General features: G+C 38.0%; 1 protein-coding gene across 3 annotated transcripts in view; it reads left to right on the forward strand.

Moving 5' to 3' along the window:
• Positions 1–25,087, forward strand: part of Hecw2 (HECT, C2 and WW domain containing E3 ubiquitin protein ligase 2) — a 336,885-nt gene extending 311,798 nt beyond the window's left edge. For all 3 annotated transcript variants that reach the window (XM_048345051.1, XM_048345052.1, XM_048345053.1), the window contains 7 exons: positions 373–471; positions 2,828–2,957; positions 4,410–4,556; positions 5,318–5,432; positions 7,740–7,825; positions 9,086–9,198; positions 22,288–25,087. In XM_048345051.1, coding sequence (XP_048201008.1) covers positions 373–471; positions 2,828–2,957; positions 4,410–4,556; positions 5,318–5,432; positions 7,740–7,825; positions 9,086–9,198; positions 22,288–22,399 — 802 coding nt within the window. In that variant the 3' untranslated portion in view covers positions 22,400–25,087. The remainder of the gene's footprint in view (positions 1–372; positions 472–2,827; positions 2,958–4,409; positions 4,557–5,317; positions 5,433–7,739; positions 7,826–9,085; positions 9,199–22,287) is intronic.
• The last annotated feature ends 228 nt before the right edge of the window (positions 25,088–25,315 follow it).

Raw genomic sequence — 25,315 nt, forward strand, 5'->3', positions numbered from 1 at the left:
GGAACAGCAATTTTCCTTACCTTCTCTGGTCTCATATCTGTCAATATCTCTTGGAAGTGATATTGGGAAATTTCAGTAAAATACAAACTAGGGATTCAGGTTGTAAATGATGGGGTGCTATGTGGTGATATGATTGACCAAAGGTAAAGGTGGCATCTGTAAATATCAGTGAGATAGATTTCCTCAACAAGTATCTATACATTAATGGCTAATGAAGCCAATCTGCAGTGTCTGTAAACTCTCATGGACCTTGGAGGTAATTCATCTTGGATAAACTTAGATGATCAGAATTGTCACACCGTCTGGGAAACCAAGAGAACCACTTAGAAACAGCTCTATGACATGTGAGCTATCTCATGTTTTCCTTCATAGGTTCCGGTTCAGCGGGAGGATCCTTGGCCTTGCGCTGATACACCAGTATTTGTTGGATGCCTTCTTCACCAGGCCCTTTTACAAGGCACTTCTGAGAATGTAAGAGTACTTTTGTGCTTCTTTAATTAGCATGTGAAAATGCAATATTCACTGAATCGAAGAGAGTCTTCTATCAAAATCATTGTTCATCTGTTCAGTATTTCAAATCAATCGTTAATAAACTAAATAATGGCTTCAATTTCAGAAGCAAAGACAATTTCAGACATGGTTAATGTGGATTTCTTGCTTCAAGTCTTTTATTCTTGTCTAGCCACCAAAATCTTTGTTTCACTTTTGTCCAAATAATTTATTTTCATTTACTGCAATGGCTGTGTCTTTAAAACAATTGTGCTTCAAATACAGCACTGGAATTCTTGTGGCATTAGCGCAGATTACCAATAGAATACTTGCGGATTAGCCTTGGTGACTCACAGCCCCCTGTCTTTTATGAAGTGTGTTTTATGTTTTTCTTTGTGCAAACCTTCAAATACTTGGTCAAATTTTCATTCTCCTTTGTTGTGACTCTGCTTGGGTAGTGTTTGTGAGTGGTAGACAATGACATACTGTTTTTTGAGTTCTCCCTATATGCAATACAGTAATTTATGATGACAAATGAAACTTTTATCTCACAGTACTCGACTTTTCATATTATCATGATAAAAGATTGAAATTATTATCAGATGTGGAGCACACCATTCCTGTAATTAGCACATCGTTGGTTCTCTGCACAGCTCTCTGTGCAGTCTTGAGTCCAAACTCACAGTGAAAAAACACTGAATCCTGATTCAAGACTGTCAGAGTTATGACAGAAGTTTACTTGCCTGTTTTAAATATCCTTTCTTAATCCCTTCCCAATACCCAATAAAACTATTTAGTATTTGCTAATTATTGCCTCCTAAATAATCCTTCAATTTATCTTATCTCCACTCTTGATAGCCCTACCCTAATTAGAACCCTTATTTTAGCCAGATAAGTAAAGTGGCTTCTTAATTGGTCTCCACCTTATTTCAAATCATTCTCTACACTGTGACTTCCTGGAGCTCGGAATCACCACACTCCTCAGAACACATACATAGCTACCTTCTGGGTCTTGTTTTCTGAAAATTTTGTTGTATTCCATACTGTTGGATTTTGCTCATTTCTCCTTCTCCTTTCTCTTCTTTTTCCTTTAACTTCGTTCATTTTTATCTGTCTAATTTTTAATCATCACCTACGGCTTAATGTAGTCATCATCTGCTGTAAAAGGTTTTTCCTGAATTTCCAGGTCAAAGCAACTGTCCCTCATGTCTTCTCCGAGAGCTCCCCTCTGCCTTCCTCATCTTCTTTTAAATTTAATACTAGCATCGTTTTCTTTTTTTTTTTTTTTTTTTTTTTTGGCCAGTCCTGGGCCTTGGACTCAGGGCCTGAGCACTGTCCCTGGCTTCTTCCCGCTCAAGGCTAGCACTCTGCCACTTGAGCCACAGCGCCGCTTCTGGCCGTTTTCTGTATATGTGGTGCTGGGGAATCGAACCTAGGGCCTCGTGTATCCGAGGCAGGCACTCTTGCCACTAGGCTATATCCCCAGCCCTAGCATCGTTTTCTTAATGCATGAATTTTAAGCACCATCTTCCTTATGATCATCTTATGTTGACTTATCTACTTACATGTGGCTTTCAAATGAGACCTTTGTCTACTGAGAGCAGCAATGTCAATTTTACCAAGTAGCTCTTAAGATATCAGGCATATTACTTGCTGTTTAATTAATGTTTCCAATGAACAAAATAAAATGACGCTTGAAATTGATCTGAGGGGAGGGAAATTGCAAAACAACTCTACCAAATCAATTATTACTACCTCACAACAGGGCTTAACGTATCACCTTCATCTCATGCAGATCCTGTCTCTGCAATTAAAAGAAAAAGGAGAAGAAATATAGAAAATCATTATAATTTTAGAGAGATTGTTTTGCTTGCTATTTTTAGAGCTACAGAATAAGAACCATGAAGAAAAAGGGGCTGTCTTGAATATGACTTATAGAATCTTGTCTTTAAAAAAGGGGAAAAAAACCACAAAATTGAAGAATAGAAATATGTTTGTAAAAAGTCAATTTAGGAGGGAAGTATTTTAAAGTCCTATACAATAGCCAAAACGAATACTGGGCCCAGGTTGTCACCTTCGTTCAGTTCTGGATGGAGCACTAAAACTGCAAGACAAGGCCTTACTTCTCACACATCCAGATCTGTATGTAACAGAGAGTAGCCTAATTGCTTCCTGTGGCATTTAATGTATCCAAGGTTTTTTTCACTGGCTTAGTTACTGAGTCTGTCTAAGAGCATTCCATAAATCACTGCCTTATCCTTTGACCTTGTTCTGCCCATTAACCCTGGGATTTTCCTGGGAGCCAAGCCTATGAATTTGCTTCCGTTTGTCATTTCAGTCTGTGTGACCTGAGTGATCTAGAATACCTTGATGAAGAGTTCCACCAGAGCCTTCAGTGGATGAAAGACAACGACATCCATGACATCCTCGACCTCACGTTCACTGTGAATGAAGAAGTTTTTGGGCAGGTGTGTGTAGGGGAACACCTGATTTCTGAATGTGACAGATGAGGCCATTGGTTGGTGAGAAGTTAATTCTATGACTAAAATCAGACACGTGTATTTGTAGCTTATTGGGTGCTATAAACCTAAAATGACAGTAATGTCAGTTACAAAGATTATTTTTTCCTCGTGCCAACTACAGAGTAAGATATTTTCATTTGCTTATTATAATCTAAAAGAAAATGTCTTAAAACAATCTTCCATTGTCAACTAAATTATCCACAAAAGGCCTGGGAGCTGGTACCTCAGATGGTAATCCTCACCACTGGGGAAACTGAGAATGGAGGATCATGGGCAGCCTTGGCAAAAAAAAAAAAAAAAAAGTTCTCCAGACTTTATCTCAAAAATACCCAGCAGAGGAGCTGGGAATATGGCCTAGTGGCAAGAGTGCTTGCCTTGTATACATGAAGCCCTGGGTTCGATTTCCCAGCACCAAATATATAGAAAATGGCCAGAAGTGGCGCTGTGGCTCAAGTGGCAGAGTGCTAGCCTTGAGCAAAAAGAAGCCAGGGACAGTGCTCAGGCCCTGAGTCCAAGGCCCAGGACTGGCCAAAAATAAATAAATAAAATAACCAGCAGAAAACAGAGATAGAAGTGTGTCAAGTGGCAGAGTCCCAGCTGAGCAAGTGCAAGGCCCTGAGTTCAAACCTCAATGTATCCAAATAATAAATAATTGAGTAAGGAAACAAATAAAATGAAATATACACCAGAGGTACAAGAATGTGTCGTAACGAGATTATATTTTAATAGTCTATGTTGTTCTAGAGCTCAATATTAAATTTTCGATTGCCATATGTATTTTTAGCTCTCATTTAGATTTAAGCACTAAAATTTATTGTTTTGAAACTGAGAAAATGTAAACAGTATGTTGAACAAGGCTTAAAAAAACACAACATTTTGGTTTTATTTTAAATGTGGCAGAAGGTAGGTTAAATTTTTTCCTTCAGAAATTGTGTCTTCACTCTTACTAGACATTAGTATTTGGGTGGTTTTCTGGATTTCCTAAGTTTTGAAAACTAAGTATAAGATGTAGTTGGGTGGCAATTCTGTTTTCCTGAAGTAATCTTTTCTATTGGCTCTCTAGATACTGACAATTCTAAATTTGAGAGAAATTGGTAGAAATGGGTTTTGTCCAACATTCAAATAGCAAAGGGCCAATAACTGGAGCCAATTCATCTACATTTAAAAAAAAACAAAACATGTCTTGTTAGTCACGATTTAAATTTTAACTGTTAAGCCTTGTGATATGTTTTCTCAACCACCAATGCTTTCAAACACCAGTTCAGTGCCTAGCAAAAGTGTGCAAAAGGTACACTTGCTTGTTGGGGGGCCTGTAAGCCAGCCGAGTTCCACTCATTGATAGCAGCATATACCATCAAGTTATCATGTTGGGTCAGTTCTTTGTTTCTTTAATCCCAGATTACTGAAAGAGAATTGAAGCCAGGGGGTGCCAATATCCCAGTGACCGAGAAGAACAAGAAGGAGTACATTGAGAGGATGGTGAAGTGGAGGATCGAGAGAGGCGTGGTCCAGCAAACTGAGAGCTTAGTGAGAGGCTTCTATGAGGTAAACAGCAGTAGCCCTCCTGCAGGAACAGTAAACCACACTTTGTCCTGTGGTGCCTTCCATGTGTACAATGCTCCCATCTCCTTTCTCTTCGGCTATTTTTACTCTTGCTCTCTTTGTTGAAAAAGGCCAGCATTTTCCCTACATATCTTGGAAGCACACACTTAAAGGCTTAGTCTGCTTGTTATAAGAGATTACTGAAATCAATACTGCAACCTGATTTCAAGTAGCATATAGTGTTTGAATGCCTGCTAATAACATTTGGGTCATTATTCTTATTCATGCTTCAATGTGGATAATCAAATCTCATGCTTGATTAGTGAAACAACTTTATGTGTGGCTCACAATGAGTTTGCTATGTGTATTACATGTGACTTGTTCTGTTCTGTAAGAGCACTAGATCTTTTTCAGAAGAGAAACCACAAACTGGTATTATCAGCCAATTATGGTCAATTATGAAATTAAAATCCTCCTCCCATCCTACTACTAACCAGACTCAACCCTGCTTAGCTTTTGAGACTAGATGAGATTAGGCATGTTTAAGATGATATGGCAATAAACAGAACTGAAGCAAATCTTATCAACCTTCTACCAAAAATGGGGGGACACATATTTGCAGAAAGGATGTACAGTTTTCTTACATGAGGTATACTTACATTATTCCCACAATTCCTTGTGCCCTCTTTTCCTGATGAGACTTAATGAAAGCTGATGTGTCTTCAGGCCCAGAAGCCATACTCTGTACTCTATTTTCTTCCCAGGTGGTGGATGCCAGGCTGGTGTCTGTTTTTGATGCAAGAGAACTAGAACTGGTCATCGCAGGCACAGCTGAAATAGACCTCAGCGATTGGAGAAGCAACACAGAATATAGAGGAGGTGAAATTTGATTTCTAAGATGGCACGATTTTAAGTTTCAATTAAAGGGAAGTGTGGGTCACCATGCCGGTTGAAACACAGGACAGACAAAATTATTCTCCCTTGAGACTTGGGCAAGGTATATTCCCCATTCCCCCTCCCCCACCCCATCACCTCATCAGCCAAAAGAGGGAAAGCCTGCTTACACCCCATCTGAGGATGTCATAACTCTTAATTGTCTGTGAGGAAATGTGATCATCAAAACACTAATTAATTATTTTATGGTATTTTTAGTGGAGCAGCAGGGAGCTGACATCCAGCTGGTCAGATTCCACCTATTCCATTTTCATTCTAAATCTTCACAAGGGACATGCTTTGAGTTTGCTAATCGGCAAGTTTTCTGCAGTTCAGTGAACTATCCATTTTAACTCATTCTGAGATAAGGTTCTCAAAATTCAACAAGTTTGGGAAATCCCTTCCAAATTCAAGCATTATGTTCAATTCAAGAGGAAGCCATTGCCAGTCCTCCAATTATCTGTAAGTTGAAACAGAGATTAGAAGCAAGAAGTAAGTTGAAACAGAGATTAGCAGCAACAACAGTTACATAAATTTGGAGTACAAGAAACCTTAACATTTTCTGCATTGCTTTGGGGTTTACCTGACCTTGGCTCTCCCACCTCTTTCTGGCTCCCATGGCTGGCCTTGCTTGCCTTTTCCCTCTGACAGATTCCATCACATGGGTGTTTCCATTGCTGCTCTTTCTGAAGTTCTGAACTAAGTTTTACAGTTGGCCTCAGGTGTAATCCATATGTGGCTTTGGTAATTATAACGTTGCTAACCTATAGCTGGTCAGACTCTACCTGTTCCATTTTCTATTTAATATTCAGGTTTCTTGTACTCTGAACTTACAAAACTGTTGTTTTTTTTTTAATCTGTTTGAACTTACAAATAACTGGAGAAGTGGTTTGTTAGCAAAATGTGTAACTTGTATCTTACTGTAAACTGTGTCATCATTCCACCTCAGGAAATCCTAATAGAAATACATTTGATCAGATCAGCCAATCATACTGACTATATCTGACTAATCAAGGACCTGTTTCTATGGTTACTGTTGATCTTACCACGTGAGCTTCTTCAAAGGGAGCAGCAAAGGGCAAATACTCAGCTGCCATGTTTACTCACTCAATTGCTGGCAGCGAATATAGAACCAGCTAGTCTGCCACTTGCCACATGTTCACCCAGCAGCTTTCACATTCACTGCTCCAGAAAAGCCTGAGCACAAACAGCAGAGGCAGAGTAGAGAATGGCTGATTCATAAGATCAGAAAACATAAAGGCCACAAAGACCCTATGAACTTATTTGGTAAATGAGAGCACTCTAATTGCTCAGTAACAAGACGTTTTTACTAAAGACTGGACATGGACCCTGGGCCTCAACCACACCCAATCTAATTTTGCTTATCCTTCCCCTGGTCTCCTCCAAATAAGACTAAACATCACTGATAAAATGGCAAACAATAAAGTGAGATTCCCCCAAATCCTGCAACTATGAGAACCTGTAAGAAAACATTCTGATTAAGATCACTTCTAACCCCTTCCCTTTTGGGGTGTTCATTTAATTCTGACCCAGAATTCAAGTGAATGTCATGCATATAAAATATGACTATTAATTGGTTTAAATCGTTAATTGTACCTTAATCCTTTGTCAGCCTTCTCTCTGAGCTTAATTCTTTTTCACTGAAAAATAGATTCCACAACCACTGCCCTGTGAGATAGGACTTTTGACATTCTGTTAGACTCTACCAAAATGTGGACTAAAAGTCTTTGTAGTTGATGACTAGAAAAGATTTGTTAGTTGAGTTAATTGTTACTTTTCTGTGATTATTTTTGGACTATGAATATGATATGTTGGTTAATGGCTCTACGCGAACCCATGTGGGGTTCTGCCTTATTTGCTATTGGACTCTGAAGCTTCGTATAACATTCAACTTTGGTACCTGAAAACTATTTCTATAGGATTGACTGAGAGTTCATCATTTCCAATCACTGCAATTATATTTTTCAGAAATGAGAGCTAAAATAGCGTATTTGTTATTCATCCCATTTAAGTGGTGACTAAATGAAAATGGATATCTTGGTTTCATTTAATTTTTTTTCTTTACCTTTTGCTACTTCTGGGATCATATTTCCTAGTTGCTATTCCTTAGTTGTAAGTTATAAACTACCTTTAAAGAAACTAAACTGCTGAGAGTTTGTCTTTTGTCATGTTTCTTGGTGGGCTGAGGTAAAGGAGTCAAAATTAAATGCACTTTTCTGGTTGCTTTAATAGGATACCATGACAATCATATTGTAATTCGGTGGTTCTGGGCAGCAGTGGAAAGATTCAACAATGAACAACGGCTAAGGTTGTTACAGGTAAGATGCCATTAGTGTCCTTAACATAATAGTATAAATATTGTTGGAAGTGTATATTTTTGACAGTCACTAAGTATTTTCAACAATCACTATGTATACTCTGTCATGCATACATTTTTATGTACATACCATTTTATGTATGTATTTGGGATGTCCTATTTCCATACTACAAGTTTTCTGAGGGCATCCTATGCAACTCAATTGCTGAAGAACATCCAGGCCAAGCCAAGGCATTTCATGAGAAGTATCAGGAAATACCAGTGCCAACCCAAGAATCCCAGGGACAGCATTTGCCTTCAGGACGCCTGGGTGTCCTTCAGTGAAAGGCCCAGTACTCTGCAGCCAGCATCTCTAGCAACAGAAAGAGTCAATGTCCAATCCCTCAAAGAGAACCAAGTTAATTTTCAGTTGTTTTGCTTTTTCTTAACTCCCCTCAACCTTTAAGACAGGTTTTAATGGATTTTATGCAGTTCCTTGATTTTTTTTCAAAAGTCTTTTCCTTCATCTAATTTTCTGCAAATTTGGAAAACAGTGACATGCAGAAACATTGAGAAATTTTTCTTTTTTTCCTTTCTTTCTTTCTCCCTTTTTTCCTTCCTTTTATCCTTCCTTCTCCATCTCCTTCCTTCCTTCTTTCCTTTCTCCCTTTCTTTCTCTCTCTCTGTTTCCTTCCTTCCTTCATCCCTTCCCCCCTCTCTCTCTCTGTCTCTCTCTTTCTCTCTTTCTTTGCCATTCAGTTAACCCAGGCAATTACTGATTGCTAGCAGCTGAAGTATCAGAATTGAGGAAGTCTCAGGCAGAGTTTACAAGTTGACTGTGTCTTGCCTTCTTTGGATTAAAGATCTGAACCCTAAACTTGCAAACTTAGAAACCTTCTTTTCAATTCACTTCAAGTTGATAAAGAACCGAGGCTAAATAGACCTAAGTTAACTGATACGCCTGCCTATTCATTTTTAATGAGAAATATCTCTGGTTTCAGCATTTGCAATAGTCAACTGAACCTATAATTTATTTTCTAAAACCCCTATAACAGCCCCTTCTGCTTCATAATGCACTGTCCTTTCTTACCCATAAAACTGTTCTACAAACTTCCACCTGTCCCCTTTGCAAAGTAATGTGCTTTGCTGGCTACAGTCTCTGTTAATTCTATCTATCTATCTGTCTGTCTGTCTATCTATCTATCTATCTATCTATCTATCTATCTATCTATCTACCTAGGGGTTTAAGTACACCATATTATTTCCTTCTATTTTTTGACAGTTTGTTACAGGCACATCCAGTATTCCCTATGAAGGATTTGCTTCTCTCCGAGGAAGTAATGGCCCAAGAAGATTCTGTGTAGAGAAATGGGGAAAAATCACTGCTCTTCCCAGGTAAGACAGAAAATTGCATTGCTTTACTACCACCCCAGGGTTCTAGGGGAGACCTTAGATTATTTGTATGTGGATGGATGGATTAGATTCGATTAAAATAGATTTCTATTTTCATATCAAAATTTTGGAAGAAAATTTATACAATGAATGTCTGGTTAGCTTTCTAAATGAAGAGCTCTCTAGCCATCCTTAAAATATATACATCTGTATCGTAAAATATTAGTTACAACAGAAGCAGAACATTTGCCAGTATCAGTTAAGCAACAATGGGCATCGTACTTCTGCCTCCAACATAACAGCTAACAGCTGGCACAAGCTCTAAAAGTTGATATTGATTACTATTTCAAATTTTTATTGCCATTGTGGTGGCTAAGGAGTTTATATCTTAGTTTATATGGTACATAGATGATGTCTCCTGAATATTGTCTGCCTTACTTGCAACAAGATCATACATTTCCTTGGAGCAGAAAATTTTTACTTTGTTTCTGCTACTAATAAATTAACTAGACTGGCAAGATAGTATTTGTTAATAAAAAAATGCCTGAGGGTGAATGCACTTCCTTTATCTAATCAGTATTTTTCAAATAAAAAGGACCTTACATCACCTATAATCTTACTAATAATTAAACTACAACCTGGAAAAGCCAAAATATCAACCTAAGTTTCTTTCTGTAGAGGTAACCTTGAGAATTGTTATGGTAGCTATAAAAGATGATTGTAGATGGCATGGTAGATGTAAAACCAAATTTGAGAAATCTTTCAAGGCTTTCTTGGCAACTGCAAGACTTTAACTCTCAAGGATTGTATTTTTAGCAGATGAAATAAGATGGGGAAGGGGTACCGAAAATACAAATGCAAAGAACAATGAAGAATGCAAATGCTTGCTTGTCTAAGCCTCCTGGATTAATTTTCAGGCATCACAAGCTGCATAGGGGCACTGATTAGTATCAGGTGGTCTTGATGTACCCAAACGTGGGGGGGAGTTGTAATTTTATTATTTGAAGAAGTCATTTATTGTAGTTGTATACATCTTTGTTTCTAAAAAAAAAAAAATCCCAAAAGGTGCTGTAGACACTAAGACACTTCACTCTTCTGAAAAACGTAAGAATTAGCAAAGAAAAATCAGGAAACAGCAAATTAATCATGTGGTACCTTCTGTTGACATTTATTTATTACACTGAAGTATAAGGGAAGAAACTGGGGTAATAAATAGATACATTGGCTGTTTGCATTTGATCAAGGAAGTTTCATGAAACCTGGTGAGCAGAGAAAAGTCATTTATTGTTTTCTCATCTACCTTGTAGATTCGTATTAAACACTTTCATCTATCAGGTGTCTGTGTCTCATGCCTATAGTCCTGGACACTCAGAGGATTGAAATGGAAAACATTGTAGTTTGAAGCCAGCGGGGCAAAAGTTTCTGAGACCCCCTGTGTCAAACAATAGCCGGGTGTTACCCATATGCCCGTCATCCTAACTATGTAGGAGGCTCAGTTCAGGAAGATTGTGGTTCTGGATTGGACTGGGTGAAAACAAGACTCTATCTCAGAAATAACCCAATCAAAAAGGGCTCAGGTGGTAACATGCCTATGTAGAAAGCATGATGTCTTGAGTGAAAATCCCAAGCACTGGCAAAACAAACCAACAACAACAAAACAATTAGTCCAGTCTTTGGCCCTGAGGAAGCATGCAGTTAGTGGTGACTACCATTGATTACCATGAGCCGCCAGCTGAAATACATATTAGGTAGAAGAGTGGAAAAAGAACAGAGCTGGAAGTTAGAAGACCAGGGTTCTCATCTCAACTCTGCCATCATCTGACCCTGAACCAACAAGATGACTTGATCTTTTCAGTTTTTTTTTATCAAAAGACTGAGAGTGATGGCAGGTTGGGCTTAGTTAAGTAAGAGGTAAGATGAAAGGTTGTTGCAGCATCTTGAATCTTGGGGGTTGGACTGAAATCACATCTCTACTTCCCCCGGGTAGCTCCAGGAAGTTCCTGTGCTGACTCATTAGAGATGACCTCCGTAGTGTTGCACACATGCAGTTGGGTAACACACAGTGCCATGTACACCCAAGCCTGGTTCTGCATTCTTAGTTCTACTGGATTCTAAAGAAGCACAAATAAAGACAACAACCTCTATAAAGTGGAGTGACAAAGCCATGCTTAGAGAGTATTTGTGATGTCCATTTATAATCTTCAGGGTAATGTGTTCCCTTTGTTCTTGTCAAACCTTGGTCCTGAATCTCTGGAAGCCTGAATCTTTGTATAACTGTGTTAAAATATGAAAAGAAGAAATAATAAAGCACTTCAGTGCATGACAGTATAGTCTTAGTAGAAGCACATCCTTCACTGACAACCTAGTCATCACTCTTTATGCGATATATTATTTAGATGTGAAAATATAGATTATTGTAGACTACAGAGTCCATTTCTTCCCTTCTCAGAACATATACTCAAGCTGTTTTCCACTAGTAGCTTTATATATATATAAATTATACATAAAAAGTTATATATAAATATATAATTTATATGTATATAATTTATATATATTTAAATATAATATTTATTCATAGGACTGAAAAGCTGTTTGGGCTCATGCTTGTCAGCCCATTAGTATTTCTGTGTCTATAGGTATTTTGGAGAGAAAATGGATGAGTCCTTCTTACTTTAAAAATGTACCCGTTTGCAGTGGGGAAGGGACTATGTGGGGCAAGTGTGGGCTGTTCTGGAACCCAGAACAATGAGGGAGAACACCTTAGTCTTTCACACATGATGGTTCAGGGCCATTCAGTCTTTCACATAAGAAAATATCTCATTCTTTTCCCAGATTTCTTGTACTCCCTTTGTGGTAGCACAATGGGAACCAAGAAGCATATTAAAGTGTGTATGTGTGTTCTCTGAAGCCTGCACAACTTGCTTCTGTTTCTCTTTTTCTCTTCTGTGATAATCAAGTAACTAAAGGTATAGCTGGTAAGTGATGATGGAGACCTATGGCTGTTTCCAGAGGAACATAGAGCCTGAGCACATTGCTGTACTTCCTCTGCTTTGTGGTTAGTGGTTGGATTTACTCTGTCTTCACAAGTCCAATATCTGCTCATAATGTGTTGAACTTAAGAAGCAGAGAGCGAATTCATTTTATTGTTAATCCAAAAATTGGGCTGCCCACAAGCCAGCTTGGGAAATGCACAGCATGGAGTATAACATTCTAGTGTTCACAGAGTTCCTGTGATTGTCCATGCGAGTTTTGCCCTTTGGTCTGATGGATCAGATGAGTTGGGGAGCTGAAATTACTATGGGGCATGTGAGATAGTGTTGGGCTTTGCCAAATGGGAAATGGAAATTTTATTGTAATTTGATTTTTCCAGACAAGTTCTTTCTATGAAGCCCAGGTTGGCATTGAACTTGCAATACTAATGATTCATCCTTCCTAGTGCTGAGATTACAGGGATGTTCTAATATGCCCAGCAGAAATTCTAAATCCTTCCTTCCTTCCTTCCTTCCTTCCTTCCTTCCTTCCTTCCTTCCTTCCTTCCTTCCTTCCTTCCCTCCCTCCCTCCTTTCCTCCCTCCCTCCCTCCCTCCCTCCTTTCCTCCCTCACTCCCCCCCTCCCTCCCTCTCTCCCTCCTACCTCTTTTGATGGTTAATAGGAGATATGAGTCTTATGGACTTTCCTGACTGGGCTGGCTTTGAACCTCCATCCTCAAGTCTCCACTTCCTGAGTAGCTAGCATTACAGGTGTGAGCCACTTGGTGCATAAATTTAAAAATATTTTTAAATGAAAACTGTGTTTTAAAGTTCCATTTTTTACTCTTATTATAAAAAGTATTTTTTTTTCAAAAATGACAAGAAAAAATATAGACAAATCTATGAACCACTTGTCTCCAATTAAATAGCAAAAAGCTAGAAGTGAAGGTATGGTACAAACAGTAGGGAGCCAGCTGTGAGCAGAAAAAGCTGAACAAGAGTTTGAGGCCCAGAATTCAAGCCCAAGTACTGGCACAAAATCAAAAGACAGGATGTGAAAAAAACAATATATATATATATATATATATATATATATATGCACATGTATGTGTGTGTGTGTGCACCAAAAGCTCACTATTGAAATAAACTCTGTGAACACTTTGGAGGATCTGCTTTCTCTCTCAGGCCCAGTTATGTCTGAAAGGCCTACCTTCCTTCTGCACCCTGTGTACCTGCCATGCTATATTTCCTTCAGAGTACTTACCCTGCTTACCTCTTGCATAGTTATTAGCTGATTTATTTATGTGCTCCATCCATAATATAACCCCTTGAGAACAAGGACTTTGTTTAAATTTATTATGATTTTTTCCTTACCTTGTACCTTGCACTCAATACATACTATTTTTATGAGCTTGTTTCTCTCTCTCTCTCTCTTCTTTCTCTCTCTCTTTCTCTCTCTCACCCCCCTCCTGTCTCTCTCTGTCTCTCTCTCTCACACTCAGGATACTGGGCCTTCCACTTGCTAAGCAGCTTCTCTAAAATTTAGCCACACCCCTGTAACTCTGTTTCTCACTGATTAGTTTTAAGAGGGTTCTCATTTTTTTTTTTATCCCAGGCTGTCCTGGATTCCAACTGTCCTGTTTATGCTTCCTTTAATATAGTTAGTATCACAGGAACGCATTTACACACTTCAGCTTTTTCTGCTGAGATGTGGACTTATGAATTTTACCCCTTCAGGCTGGCCTGAAACTTTGACCTTTCTTATCTGAACCTCCAGTGTAGCTGAGATAACAGGCATGCATGACCTTGCCCAGCTATTGTTTGAGATGGGAGTCTCATGATTTTTTTTCTCTAAATGACCTTGAGCCTTATTACTCCCACTCTCTCCTGAGTAGCTAGTGCAAGCATGAGCCAAGCTCAGGAATGACGGGGAGCCACTCTAGATAAGGTATTTCCAATAACTTTGGTAGCCTGAAAAATTGGAGGCAAATACTAGTATTTACATTGTAGAGCTTCAAAGATGGCATAAACTGAGTCATGCAAAGTGCTTAAAATGAGGCCTAACACACCACTCAGTAAATGCAGCTGCTAATTCTATTGTTCATAATATCTAGCCTTCAGGGCTGGCATGGTGTTTTAAAATATTTAGATGTGTCAAATGTTCTATATCCACCTAGGATATTGTATTTTCTTTGGACTGCCCAGAATTCTCAGCCCTGGAATTTTCCTGATTATTAAATGTAGTTACCCTTCCCCTGTGTGAAAAGCTTTCCAGAGGCAAAGAACTTAATATGCTCAGCATGCACAGCTGGAAGAATTCCTCCTACTAGCCATTGGGGAAGCCGGGACTCCCACTAGAGAAGCATAGATCTAGGCTCATGCTCACTTAGGTGGCCTACTGAGACACCAGAATAAGACATAGTAGAATATAAACCAAATTTCTCTAGATAGCTTATGATATTCCTCATGCCCTCACTATGGGCAAAGCCTCATGGGAGATAGAAGCTGATCTCTGTCCACATGAACCTTGAAACACAGAGGGAATTATTAGATATTTACATGAACAGGTAGCCAGCATCATTGACCACTAGTGATAGGAAAAGTGAGTGGTTGGAGTAGAGTACTGTAGAATTATTTCACGTTAGTTTACATTTTTGACACCTGATTAACATTGAGTGTAGTTTGTGTACATATTTATGATCTAGTCTTTGTAGGAACTCCCTATCCTTTATTGTCTAACAACGTCCTAACAAGAAATTTTGAGTATTACCAATTATTTTCAAATATATGTTTATCTAGCTATTTCAACCTTTTAAACATATAAATAAATAAAGGTGTTGATAAAACTCTTTAAGCCAACAAGACTCCTGCTGGATGACTTTGATGGGGTTCTATCACTGCATAGTTGGCACTGTGTGTTCTCATTTCTGTTTCTAAGCTCTGGATTTGTCTCCTATCTTACCCACTGCGTATATTCCCTGCCTGGATACTGGTACTTCTGCCAACCCCTGAACACCTGTCTCTTGTTCCCTTTCATCCAATAAATGAGAAGGACCTTGCTGTACCCCTTGGCTTCTCAATGAGGCTCTGCCTCCCTCTAAGCCTCTGGGCAAGCCTGGTTCCTTTTTTCCAGTTTCCTGCTAATGCAATGCTTTCCCAGGCTTCCCTACCATTGGCTGAGAAGCATCTTTGTTGATCCTGAAAACCCTGCCCACCTACAAATCATCTGAGCCTTGACAAAGATAGTGACCTCTATATGGCCTGCTGGACTCTGCTGAGCACACGTGAAGCCCCTGTGTTATTATTGTTTGGACACTGAGCCACAGAGAGATAGCCCATGGTAATCTTTTGATTAATAAACAACATTGTCTACATCTTCAGGAGCCAGGCCCGAGTGAGGGCTCAGTTTCTCAAGCTGATCCAAAAGAACGCCATACACTTGTCCGGGCCAGATCCCCTAGTTGCCAGCACACCCTTCAAGGGCTCCCATTTTGAGGTCAGAACATAATAAACCAGAGGGCTGAAATCAGACCTTTACTTTTATCCTCATCTGCCAGGGAACAGTTCACTGCTTGGCCTGCAATATATGCTTTTTAAGTATTTGTTCACTAAGTGAAGGAATAAAAGATAGATATTGCAGATGGAAAGTTTTTCTCATTGTATGGCAATGACAAGCTTTCACAGTGTGGGATCATTGAAGGAAATAGTCAGAGCTGTTTCTTTGTTTTTTTGTAAGTGGAAATAAGAGGGTTTTATTTGTAAGTTGAAGAGTTGGAGTCTGCCTGAAGTTAAAGGGACCCTGGAAAGACAGAGAAGTAGAGGAGTGAGATGCAATATCAGAATCTTTGCAGACATGTCAAAGCAGCCTGGCTTTGCCTATTGTGTTCTGTGAGGAAGGATAGCTACTACCACAGGCATCCTGATTTACTGATTTTCAGGTACAACTGTGAATGCAGAGTGCTTTTGCGTCATTTTTAAAAATTCATCAATTGATGAAGAGGTGGTAGTAAGTACACTGAAATTTGAAGTGAGCTGAAATTTGCACACTATGACCAATTGAAAAGAAGAAAGCATTGACACTTTCTAAATTATAATGCAAATTAAAAGACTTAAGTCAGTGCAAAGATGTTTTATTTCCAGGATTACATGTACTACATAAAACAAGGCTCATGGTATTTCCCTCTTCTCCTCTCCCTGTCTTAAAACCTTCACTGTAATCTCTTCTTTGTCTTCAGTTTGGGATGTTTGTACAAACTCATTTCTTGGAACATGAGGAACAAGTGGGTAATAAATACATCCACCTCCACACAAAGAGAAAATACATTCGTTGATGAGCCAACCCAAAAATGTGGATGGAACTGTGATACTTTTGACTCACAGGGTTTGGATACTTGACTTGTTGGTCTATAGGAAATTAGAGAGATTAAGCATGTTAACAGCTGAAGGGTCTAGAAAGCACCAAGACATCTATTAAGTCAGACCAGATGTCTGGACAGTTTTAAAAATCTCCTTGATATGGATGCCAACAAGATTTCCTAAAGATGGGTTCAGACCTGCTCTCCTTGAGTGGTTTTGGCTGCGTAGATTAAAACAAGGTAAACTCATTATAGCTTCAGTGTGGTAGGCTTTAAAAGATTTGAAAAAAATGTTCCTTTACTGAGACTGAATAACTGGATGTAGTTTTGCTGCCAATATCAACACAGTGCAAGGGCCCTCCTATTATTTTCTACTAGAGTTTTCTTAGGACATAGAATGGGGTGGGAGCAGGAGTGTGAAAAATATCAGAGAATTTTGTTTTTGTTTTGCCTTATTTTCCTCCTTCTTGTTCTTGGCTCATGGAGCAAGTTGATGGTAAATATTGGGCAATGTATTTAACCACACTGTTCCTCAATTTCCTTATTACCAGTGCTGCCTTGTTGACAAGCAGTTTTGAAATGTTTGCAAACACACACAATTGTGTGACTATCCAACATGGATATCATCTTTCTAATCTACTTGATGTCTATTTAATAGTGGTGACCATTGACATTAGACTCACTTAGAGGGGTCCTTAAAATGAGTTAGAATATTAAGGGGTATATAATCCCCCAATCTCTGTTGTAAATAATTTCTTATGTGATTCTGAGGTAATTCAAAATACCCTCTTGAGTGTCTCTATTTTCTGGTAAACTTGAGATTGAATCTAGATAATATGATCATTTAAAAATCTCTGGATTTTCTGAACAGACCCAGTCTTGGCTGTTTCTCCCAGAGCTACTTCAGATTGTGTCTGAATGGTTCATTAAAAAGTATTATTTTTTTAAAAAAGGCAGACACCTGTGTGACTCACACCCTAATCCTAACTACTCAGGAGGCTGAGATCTGAGGCTCATGATTTGAAGCCAGCATGAGCAGGAAAGTCTGTGAGACTCTTACTTCCAATTAACCATTAAAAAGCCAGAAATGAAGCTGTGGCTCAAGCTGTAGAGAACTAGCCTTGAGGGGGAAATAGTCCAGGCCTTGAGTTCAAGCCTTAGGTTCAGCACAAAAAGCACACACACACAAACAAACAAAAAACCCTGACGTTTACTTTATCAGCTCTGATTCTCAAAATTTGTGTAATCATGTGGAAAATGTATGTTGTAGAACGATGGAGACTGGAAGTTCACAGTCAGGAGTGGGATGAAGTTACCACTCAGGCATTCAAGAATAGAGGAATGGAGCCAGCGAGAAGAGAATCCCCCTGCTTTTAGTTTACTGCTGGACTTTCCCTAGGAGATCCAGGGGTGAGAGTCTATACTTGATTTAACCACTGACTCAGCTTTGACCTTGGGAAACCCATTTAATTTTACCCCACAGGTTTCCTTTCACAATATATGGTGTCTCCATCCTCATGAAACATTTTACAGGAGTTATTTAGTTTATTTAGATGGAAAGTTGTATTATGATAACTATAGGTTATGCAACCAAGTATAATTTGAGAAGTCTTGCTAACATTAGATTATGGACAGGTAGTGGTGATTATGTCTTATGACTGAATAACAAAAAGATATGCTGTCCAGCTTTCCCCTTTATGTTGAAAACTGATTTGTGTCCAGGGTTGGGGATTTTCTGGATGAGGTACTATACAGATACGACAGGATCTGCAGAGAGACCTGAAGAATTCAGATAACTCTGCTGGAAAACTGGCAAAACAGAAGGACAGTTGCTTCATCCTAGCTTTGTCTCAGCAAAGAAGAAAGAAGTTTCTACTGTGTCACCTCATTGTTTGCCACCTTCCCTTAGATGTTTCACAGCCTTGAGACTTGTTGCTAGTTTTTTAATTGCTGCAAGACATATATAAACTTAACAGCTTTAATCAACACATGTTTATGATGTTGCTATTTCTATGGGCAGGAATCTAGGCACAGCTTAATGGAGTCTTCTGCTCAGACTCACAAGTCCAGAATCTGGTATCTATAGGGATGCATTCTCATCTGTAGGCTCAGGAAGGGTCTGCTTCTGAGCAGTTTAGGTGATTATGACATTCATTTTTGAGGATGTGGAATTCATAGCAGTTTACTTTTTCAAATCCAGCAACAGAGTCTTTCTTTCTATTGTACTACTTAAACAAAATCAGTAAGAAACCCTACAGCTTTAGAAGATAAGTGGATTTCATACCCATTAGGATGGCTGTTGCAAAAATAGTTGTTTTATAAAAACATAAAAATTGAGTGTTGGGGGAGGGGGGCGCTGGGAATATGGCCTAGTGGGAAAGTGCTCGCCTTGTATACATGAAGCCCTGGGCTCGATTCCTCAGCACCACACAAATGGAAAAAGCCGAAGGTGGTGCTGTGGCTCAAGATATAGAATGCTAGCCTTGAACAAAAAGAAGCCAGGAACAGTGCTCTCAGGCCCTGAGTTCAAGTCCAAGGATTGGCAAAAAAAAGTGAGTGTTGGCAATAATATGGAAAGATTAAAGCTCCTGTTTACTATGGATAGACTAAATGGAAAATGGGCAAGGCACTGTGGAAAACAGTGTGATGGTTCCTAAAAATATTAGAAATGCAATTAACATGTAATAATTCTACATCTGGATATATACCCCTACACCAAAAAATCCCACTGAAAGCAAAGACTTGAACAGGTATTTGTATACTCGTGTTTTTAGTAGCATTATTTACAACATTCGGAATTGAAATAGTTCATGTCCATCAATGGTTGAGTAGATAAATAAAATGTGTTACATGCATAAAGTACAATACTATTCAACCTTTATAAGAAAAGAAACTCCGGGCTGGGGATATGGCCTAATGGCAAGAGAGCTTGCCTCGTATACATGAGGTATACATGAGTTCAATTCCCCAGCACCACATATACAGAAAACGGCCAGAAGTGGCGCTGTGGCTCAATTGGCAGAGTGCTAGCCTTGAGCAAAAGGAAGCCAGGGACAGTGCTCAGGCCCTGAGTTCAAGGCCCAGGACTGGCCAAAAAAAAAGAAAAGAAATTCCGATACTGACCACAACATAAACCTTGATAATTTTATGCCAAGTAAAATATTAGCCAGATACAATAGACAAATATTTTAAGGTTCCACTTATATAAAGTACATAAAGAAATAAAAAGAATGGAGACGGGAATTACAGTGGTGGTTCCCAGGATCCTGGGAGATGGTGGAACAGAAATAGCTGTTTCGTTTTGAAAGGTACAAAAATTCTGAGGATAGATAATGATGATGACTGTCAAATAATAGAAGTGCACTCAGTTCTCCAAAAGTATGAATTTGAAAACAGTTCCAATGGTAACTTTCATGTTCCATGTATTTTACTGCAATAAACACAGTCAAAGGAAAAAAAACAATAAGCAAAGGAGATGAAGATGACAATTCACAAATAGGCAAGGCAACAAGTAAGAAGACCCATGAAAAAGTACTCAACCTTGTAGGCAATAAAGAAACAAATATTAGAAAGCAATAATGTAGCACCATCTTTGAGTCTAATGGGATTTTGAATATTCAATGTCTGACATACAAATTCTGGCATGTAATTCTACCAGAACATGTTTTACTTTTCTGCTTATTCCTCAAACCCTTCCCTCCTCAGAACACAGATACAGTCTTTATTTAACATTTTAATATTATTATTTTTTAGTATGCTACTTAAATTTCTTTAACACCTTATCCTTAAGGCACAAAAGTGAATTATAGTATAAAGAGGCACCAGAAGAATTGTATTAAATGCAATTCTGAAATGCCTTTTGTATTTAAAAAGAAAACTACTTGCCATCAAAGATTAGATTATTCCCACTAATATATCCAGAGTTTATAGTATCAGTAGTAAAATGTGAGTCACAGTGTTTCTATGTCCTAGCACTGGCATCCTTACAATCAAACCACGTGTATCCTTACAACTCTTCACAGTCCAATTTATGCTAAATCATGTGACCACACATCTGTTTATTATCTGTTTATTATCTCATAGTTTTCATGGGTCATTGTTATCTTTTGGCAATTTATTGAAGGTAATTAGAGTAAATTATTTTTTTTCAAATTTTTATTATCAAACTGATGTACAGAAAGGTTACAGTTTCATACGTTAGGCACTGGATACATTTCTTGTACAGTTTGTTACCTTGTCCTAAATCTTTTGGATGACAAGGAAATGTGGCTAACAGTGGATCTATTATTAGGCAAACACATGTGCCAGGCATTCTAGTTAGCATATTTATGCACACCGTTCTGAGAAAAGTTATATTATTCCACTTTTGCAGTTGAGCAATTTAAGTCTCAGTGTCCTAATAAACTCACTTCAAATCATACAGCTAGTTCGTAGAGCTGGAATGCACACCCAGATCTCTCTACCCGCAAAGATCTGATCTTCCCACTCTTCAAAGCAACATCTAGGAATATTAGCTACCTGTATTTCATACATATATGCTTTACTACACATGTCAATGTCTTTATTGTGGTAAAATACATCACAGAAAATTGATTTATAACAACAAACATTTAAACAGGCCACCGTAGAAATCGCTCCTAAAATTTCATATTGGAGCATTTTAAAAATCACTCCAGCCATCAAGCTGGTGTGCATTCAGAATAGAGTGCTTCCTGTTCTGTGTCAAAAGTGCAGATGGTGTTTCCTGATAAGATGTACTATTCAGAGACTGTCTACTTTTTTAAAAATTGTGATTCAGGTGCAAATAACAGGAAAATGTTTTTTTTTTAATTTCCTATCTTGGCAAAAGAGGAGGTTATTTCTTTAAAAAGAATACATAGTGTAATAGTGATTTAAATGGCCATTTTTCTACATTGTGAATGGGGAGAAGACAGATTATACTACAGGATTCAAAGAAGTAACAATGGCAGACTGACTTGGACAGAAATTTTCGGCTGGGACTTTCCCAGGATTTGGAACCACTAGGCAGATCTTCACAGACTTTTGGTGTTCTTCCCTGCCCAAGATGATGGAAACACGCCAAACCACAGATTTGCAATGAGCCATCCAGGCAAATGCCAGTGCCGAAGCAAATTGTTTTGCAAGGCCTTTTTCTGGGTCTTTTAAAAAGTCTAATACCACAAGAAAGTAATTAAATAAATGAAACTTGTCCTTGTACTTCTTACACAACTCAACAAGTAGTGATATATGTGTAACAGAGCTTTTAAATGGTTGTGAAGGGGTAAGAATTGTTTTTTTTTAATATCATGCTTCCCTTAGAAAAATTCAATTATGAATTCTTTAAGTCATAATATTTTCAGTTTTTTTCCCAAAGGAATGTAACAATTGGTAACAGTGGTGGTCATGCCTATAATCTTAGTTACTCAAGAGGCTGAGGTCTGAGAATTGAGGTTCAGAGCCAACCATACCAGACAAACCCATGAGACTCTTATCTCCAGTTAACCAGCACAAAACCAGAACTGAAGTCATGGCTCAAAAACAGAACGCCAGCTGTGAGAAAAGCCAAAAAAAAAAAAAAAAGTCTGAAAATTCTGGAGTTTAAATCCCAGGACTGGGACACACAAAAAAGAAACAACAAACAAATTGGCAACAGACTTGAAAATGAAAGACAGGCCAAAGTGTGTGTTTGCACATGCGTGCATGTGTGCAATCAGGCATACTTATTTCCCTAGACTAGTTCTAAATCATGTACTGCTCTTCTTTTGCAGAGCTCATACTTGTTTCAACCGTCTGGATTTGCCTCCATACCCATCCTTTTCCATGCTTTATGAGAAACTCTTGACAGCAGTTGAAGAAACCAGTACCTTTGGACTTGAGTGACTTGGACACACAGTGGCCAGCTCTTCATGGACAGGCAGAGCAGGCAGCTGGCCCTCCAGAAGAATGAACACTGGAAGTCCAGAGACGAGGCTTCCACAGAGTAAAGTGGGGTGCTGTTGTTTTCTGGGAACAAGTGCTCTCCCGTTGGGAGAGTGGCCGATGACAAGTCTTCATGGCAGGATTTGGGTGAGCTTGATGCCCAGGGGAAAACCCAACAGTCTTTCAATCAACAGTTCTTGACTGCCAAAATTATTTTCCCATTTTTTTATGTTCTGAGATGAAGATGAACCTCTACGTGATCAGCTCCAGGATAACTTTTAGGGACTCAGGAGAATCTTGAAGCTTTCCCTTGAACGTGATTCAAGCCAGACTGGCAACACTTCACCCAATCTCCAAATTAGTGTGAGTTAAATCTCATCATGAAAACCAATCTATTTCCTAGAAGTACATTTATTTAAACCCTCTGTTTTTACAGAATATTCAGTTCTTGCTTATGAGTGCCTGCATGATGTACACTATAGGTTTCAGTTTTCATTGGACACAAATGAAAACTGAAACCAAAGTCAATATGAAGTAACTTTTAATGATTTGCAATGAGGTGGTCTGTGACAATGTATATGCAAGTGGTATGTGTGTAATTATGGCTGAAGACAAACTGTAACTCAATGAATTACTAAGGACAGATTTTATGCTTTATAATGCATGAAAACAAGTTTAAAATAACTAACAATTAATCACAGCATATCAGGAAAAATGTACACAGTGACCTTTGATTATTTTTATAGGTTCATTATATTTATGTTCCTTAAGATGTAAATAAGAACCTATCATACTATATGTGTCACCTTTCCATTTTCATGTTCCATGCTTACTTGGGCATCATGCTGGTATGTATTTCTTTAAGCACTCTCAAGGGAACAAAAGGGCCTTTTATTTTTATAAAAGTAAAAAAGAAAAAAAATCCCAAAATATTTTGCACTGAATGTACCAAAGTTGAAGGGACATTACAGTATGACTAACAGCAAACCCATCACTCGACAAGTTCAGTAGAAAGTAGCTTCTCAATCAGACTTCCTTCACAGTGCCATGTCAAACACTACAAGGACTGTGCATCTAAGTAATAATTTTTTAAGATTCACTATATGTGATAGTATGATATGCATTTATTTAAAATGCATTAGACACTCCTCCATCCATCAAATACTTTATGGGATGGCATTTATTACAGGTATTTCGTATCTCACCCACAGCTTTTTATTTTTACAGCATCATTAAACACTGATCTTGGTTAGGGAACCATCAACCACACCGAAGAGATCAGCTCTCTTTAGTAATAGGAATTCCATTTTCCCTTATCAGTAAAGATATCACAAGGTGAAACACACAGCACTATATTTCTAAGCCTGCATTTTCACAGATGCATAATTTTCTTATTAATTCCAAGACAATTTTTCTATGGTATCTCAAAAATGCAAGACATCATTCACCTTAATTCTGCTTAATTTTTTGAGAGGATATCCTTCATTTTCATTGCTTTTGAGATTATTCTACATCATTGTCGGCTCTTTGATTTATGGCCATCAAGGATTCAGACACACAATGCAGTGGAGATCAATTGAGGGTGATAAAAGTATTGGATTAGTATTTAGTTTGCCAGCCTGTGGGTTCCTAAATTTTTTTTTAAGAATCATGTATTTAAGTAAAAAATGGAATTCCTGTTATGAGATACAGGCAATCTTATATTTTATAGAAGTTCATATGCCCAGTTTTCATAGGGGTTTTATAGGAACTGATTGTTTTCCTCTTCATTAAGCTGTGTTGATCACTGGAGCCATCAAGAGAATACCACTCAGGTTGCATTCCTGCACTAAAAGCAGGTACTATGGGGTGGGAAAATGTCTGAAAAAAGGTTAAAGGAATCGGGGGGTGGGAAGGAGAAGGAGCATATTTATCTCTATACTATAATTGGACAGAAAAAAGGAAGAGAAGAAATATCTAACTGGAAATACTTGTTTGTATATATTGACCATGAATACAAGTATATATTTAATTTGGCAAACTATTTTTACTTGTTTGTATTTTTTTCATTTTAAGAAAAATAGTATAATGCACTAACATACTTTTTAAAATCACCTTTTTGATATATCAGAGCTAGAATTCTCAACAGCTTATAGGGAAGGTTTCATTTCTTAAAAAAAAAAAAAAAGTTACACATTACTAAACCCTATCAGCATTCATTTTGGTTTGAAACACTTTGTTTCCGTACATCATTTTGCTCCCTTAAGAGAAATTTGAAATAAAATGTATCTCCCTAATTATTCCTAACAAATACATTTCCTTGTTAAGGCATTCAACTTCTAAAATAAATGTTCTCTTTAATGTATGCAGACATCGTTCATGTCTAGTAGAATAGTCTAGCTGACACTTCTCAGAGTTGGGAATTATCATGGATGTATTTAACATATCAAAAAACCATGAAAGTTTATTATTCTTCATTAAGAAAATGAAAATCCAATAATAACCACATAAAACAGTGAATAGCATTTCCACAAAATAAATTAGATATGAATATATTCTATAATTTTAAATATCCAGAAATATTTTTTCTGGGTTATAAATTCAAATAACTTTGTCCTTTGATCTTGTTTTCTTTAACAAATTAATAATCCATAATTGATGGCCTTATAGTTAAAAGCCAGCTGTGATACAGCACATATTTGGCAGAACATTTCTTAGAAAAGAGAATAGGCCCACTATTGGCATACCCTCTAGGTCAGTTGCTGTGTGTAATGATGGAGCTACAGATTCTGAATCTGACCCTTAAAAGCTCACAGCCTACAAGAGGAGACATCAATATCCCTCCAAAAATATTTTAAATAAAACCTAATTTCTACAGTCAAGAAATGAAGAGAAAAA

This window comes from Perognathus longimembris, chromosome 4 (assembly GCF_023159225.1).
Source record: "Perognathus longimembris pacificus isolate PPM17 chromosome 4, ASM2315922v1, whole genome shotgun sequence".
Classification (NCBI taxonomy): domain Eukaryota; kingdom Metazoa; phylum Chordata; class Mammalia; order Rodentia; family Heteromyidae; genus Perognathus; species Perognathus longimembris.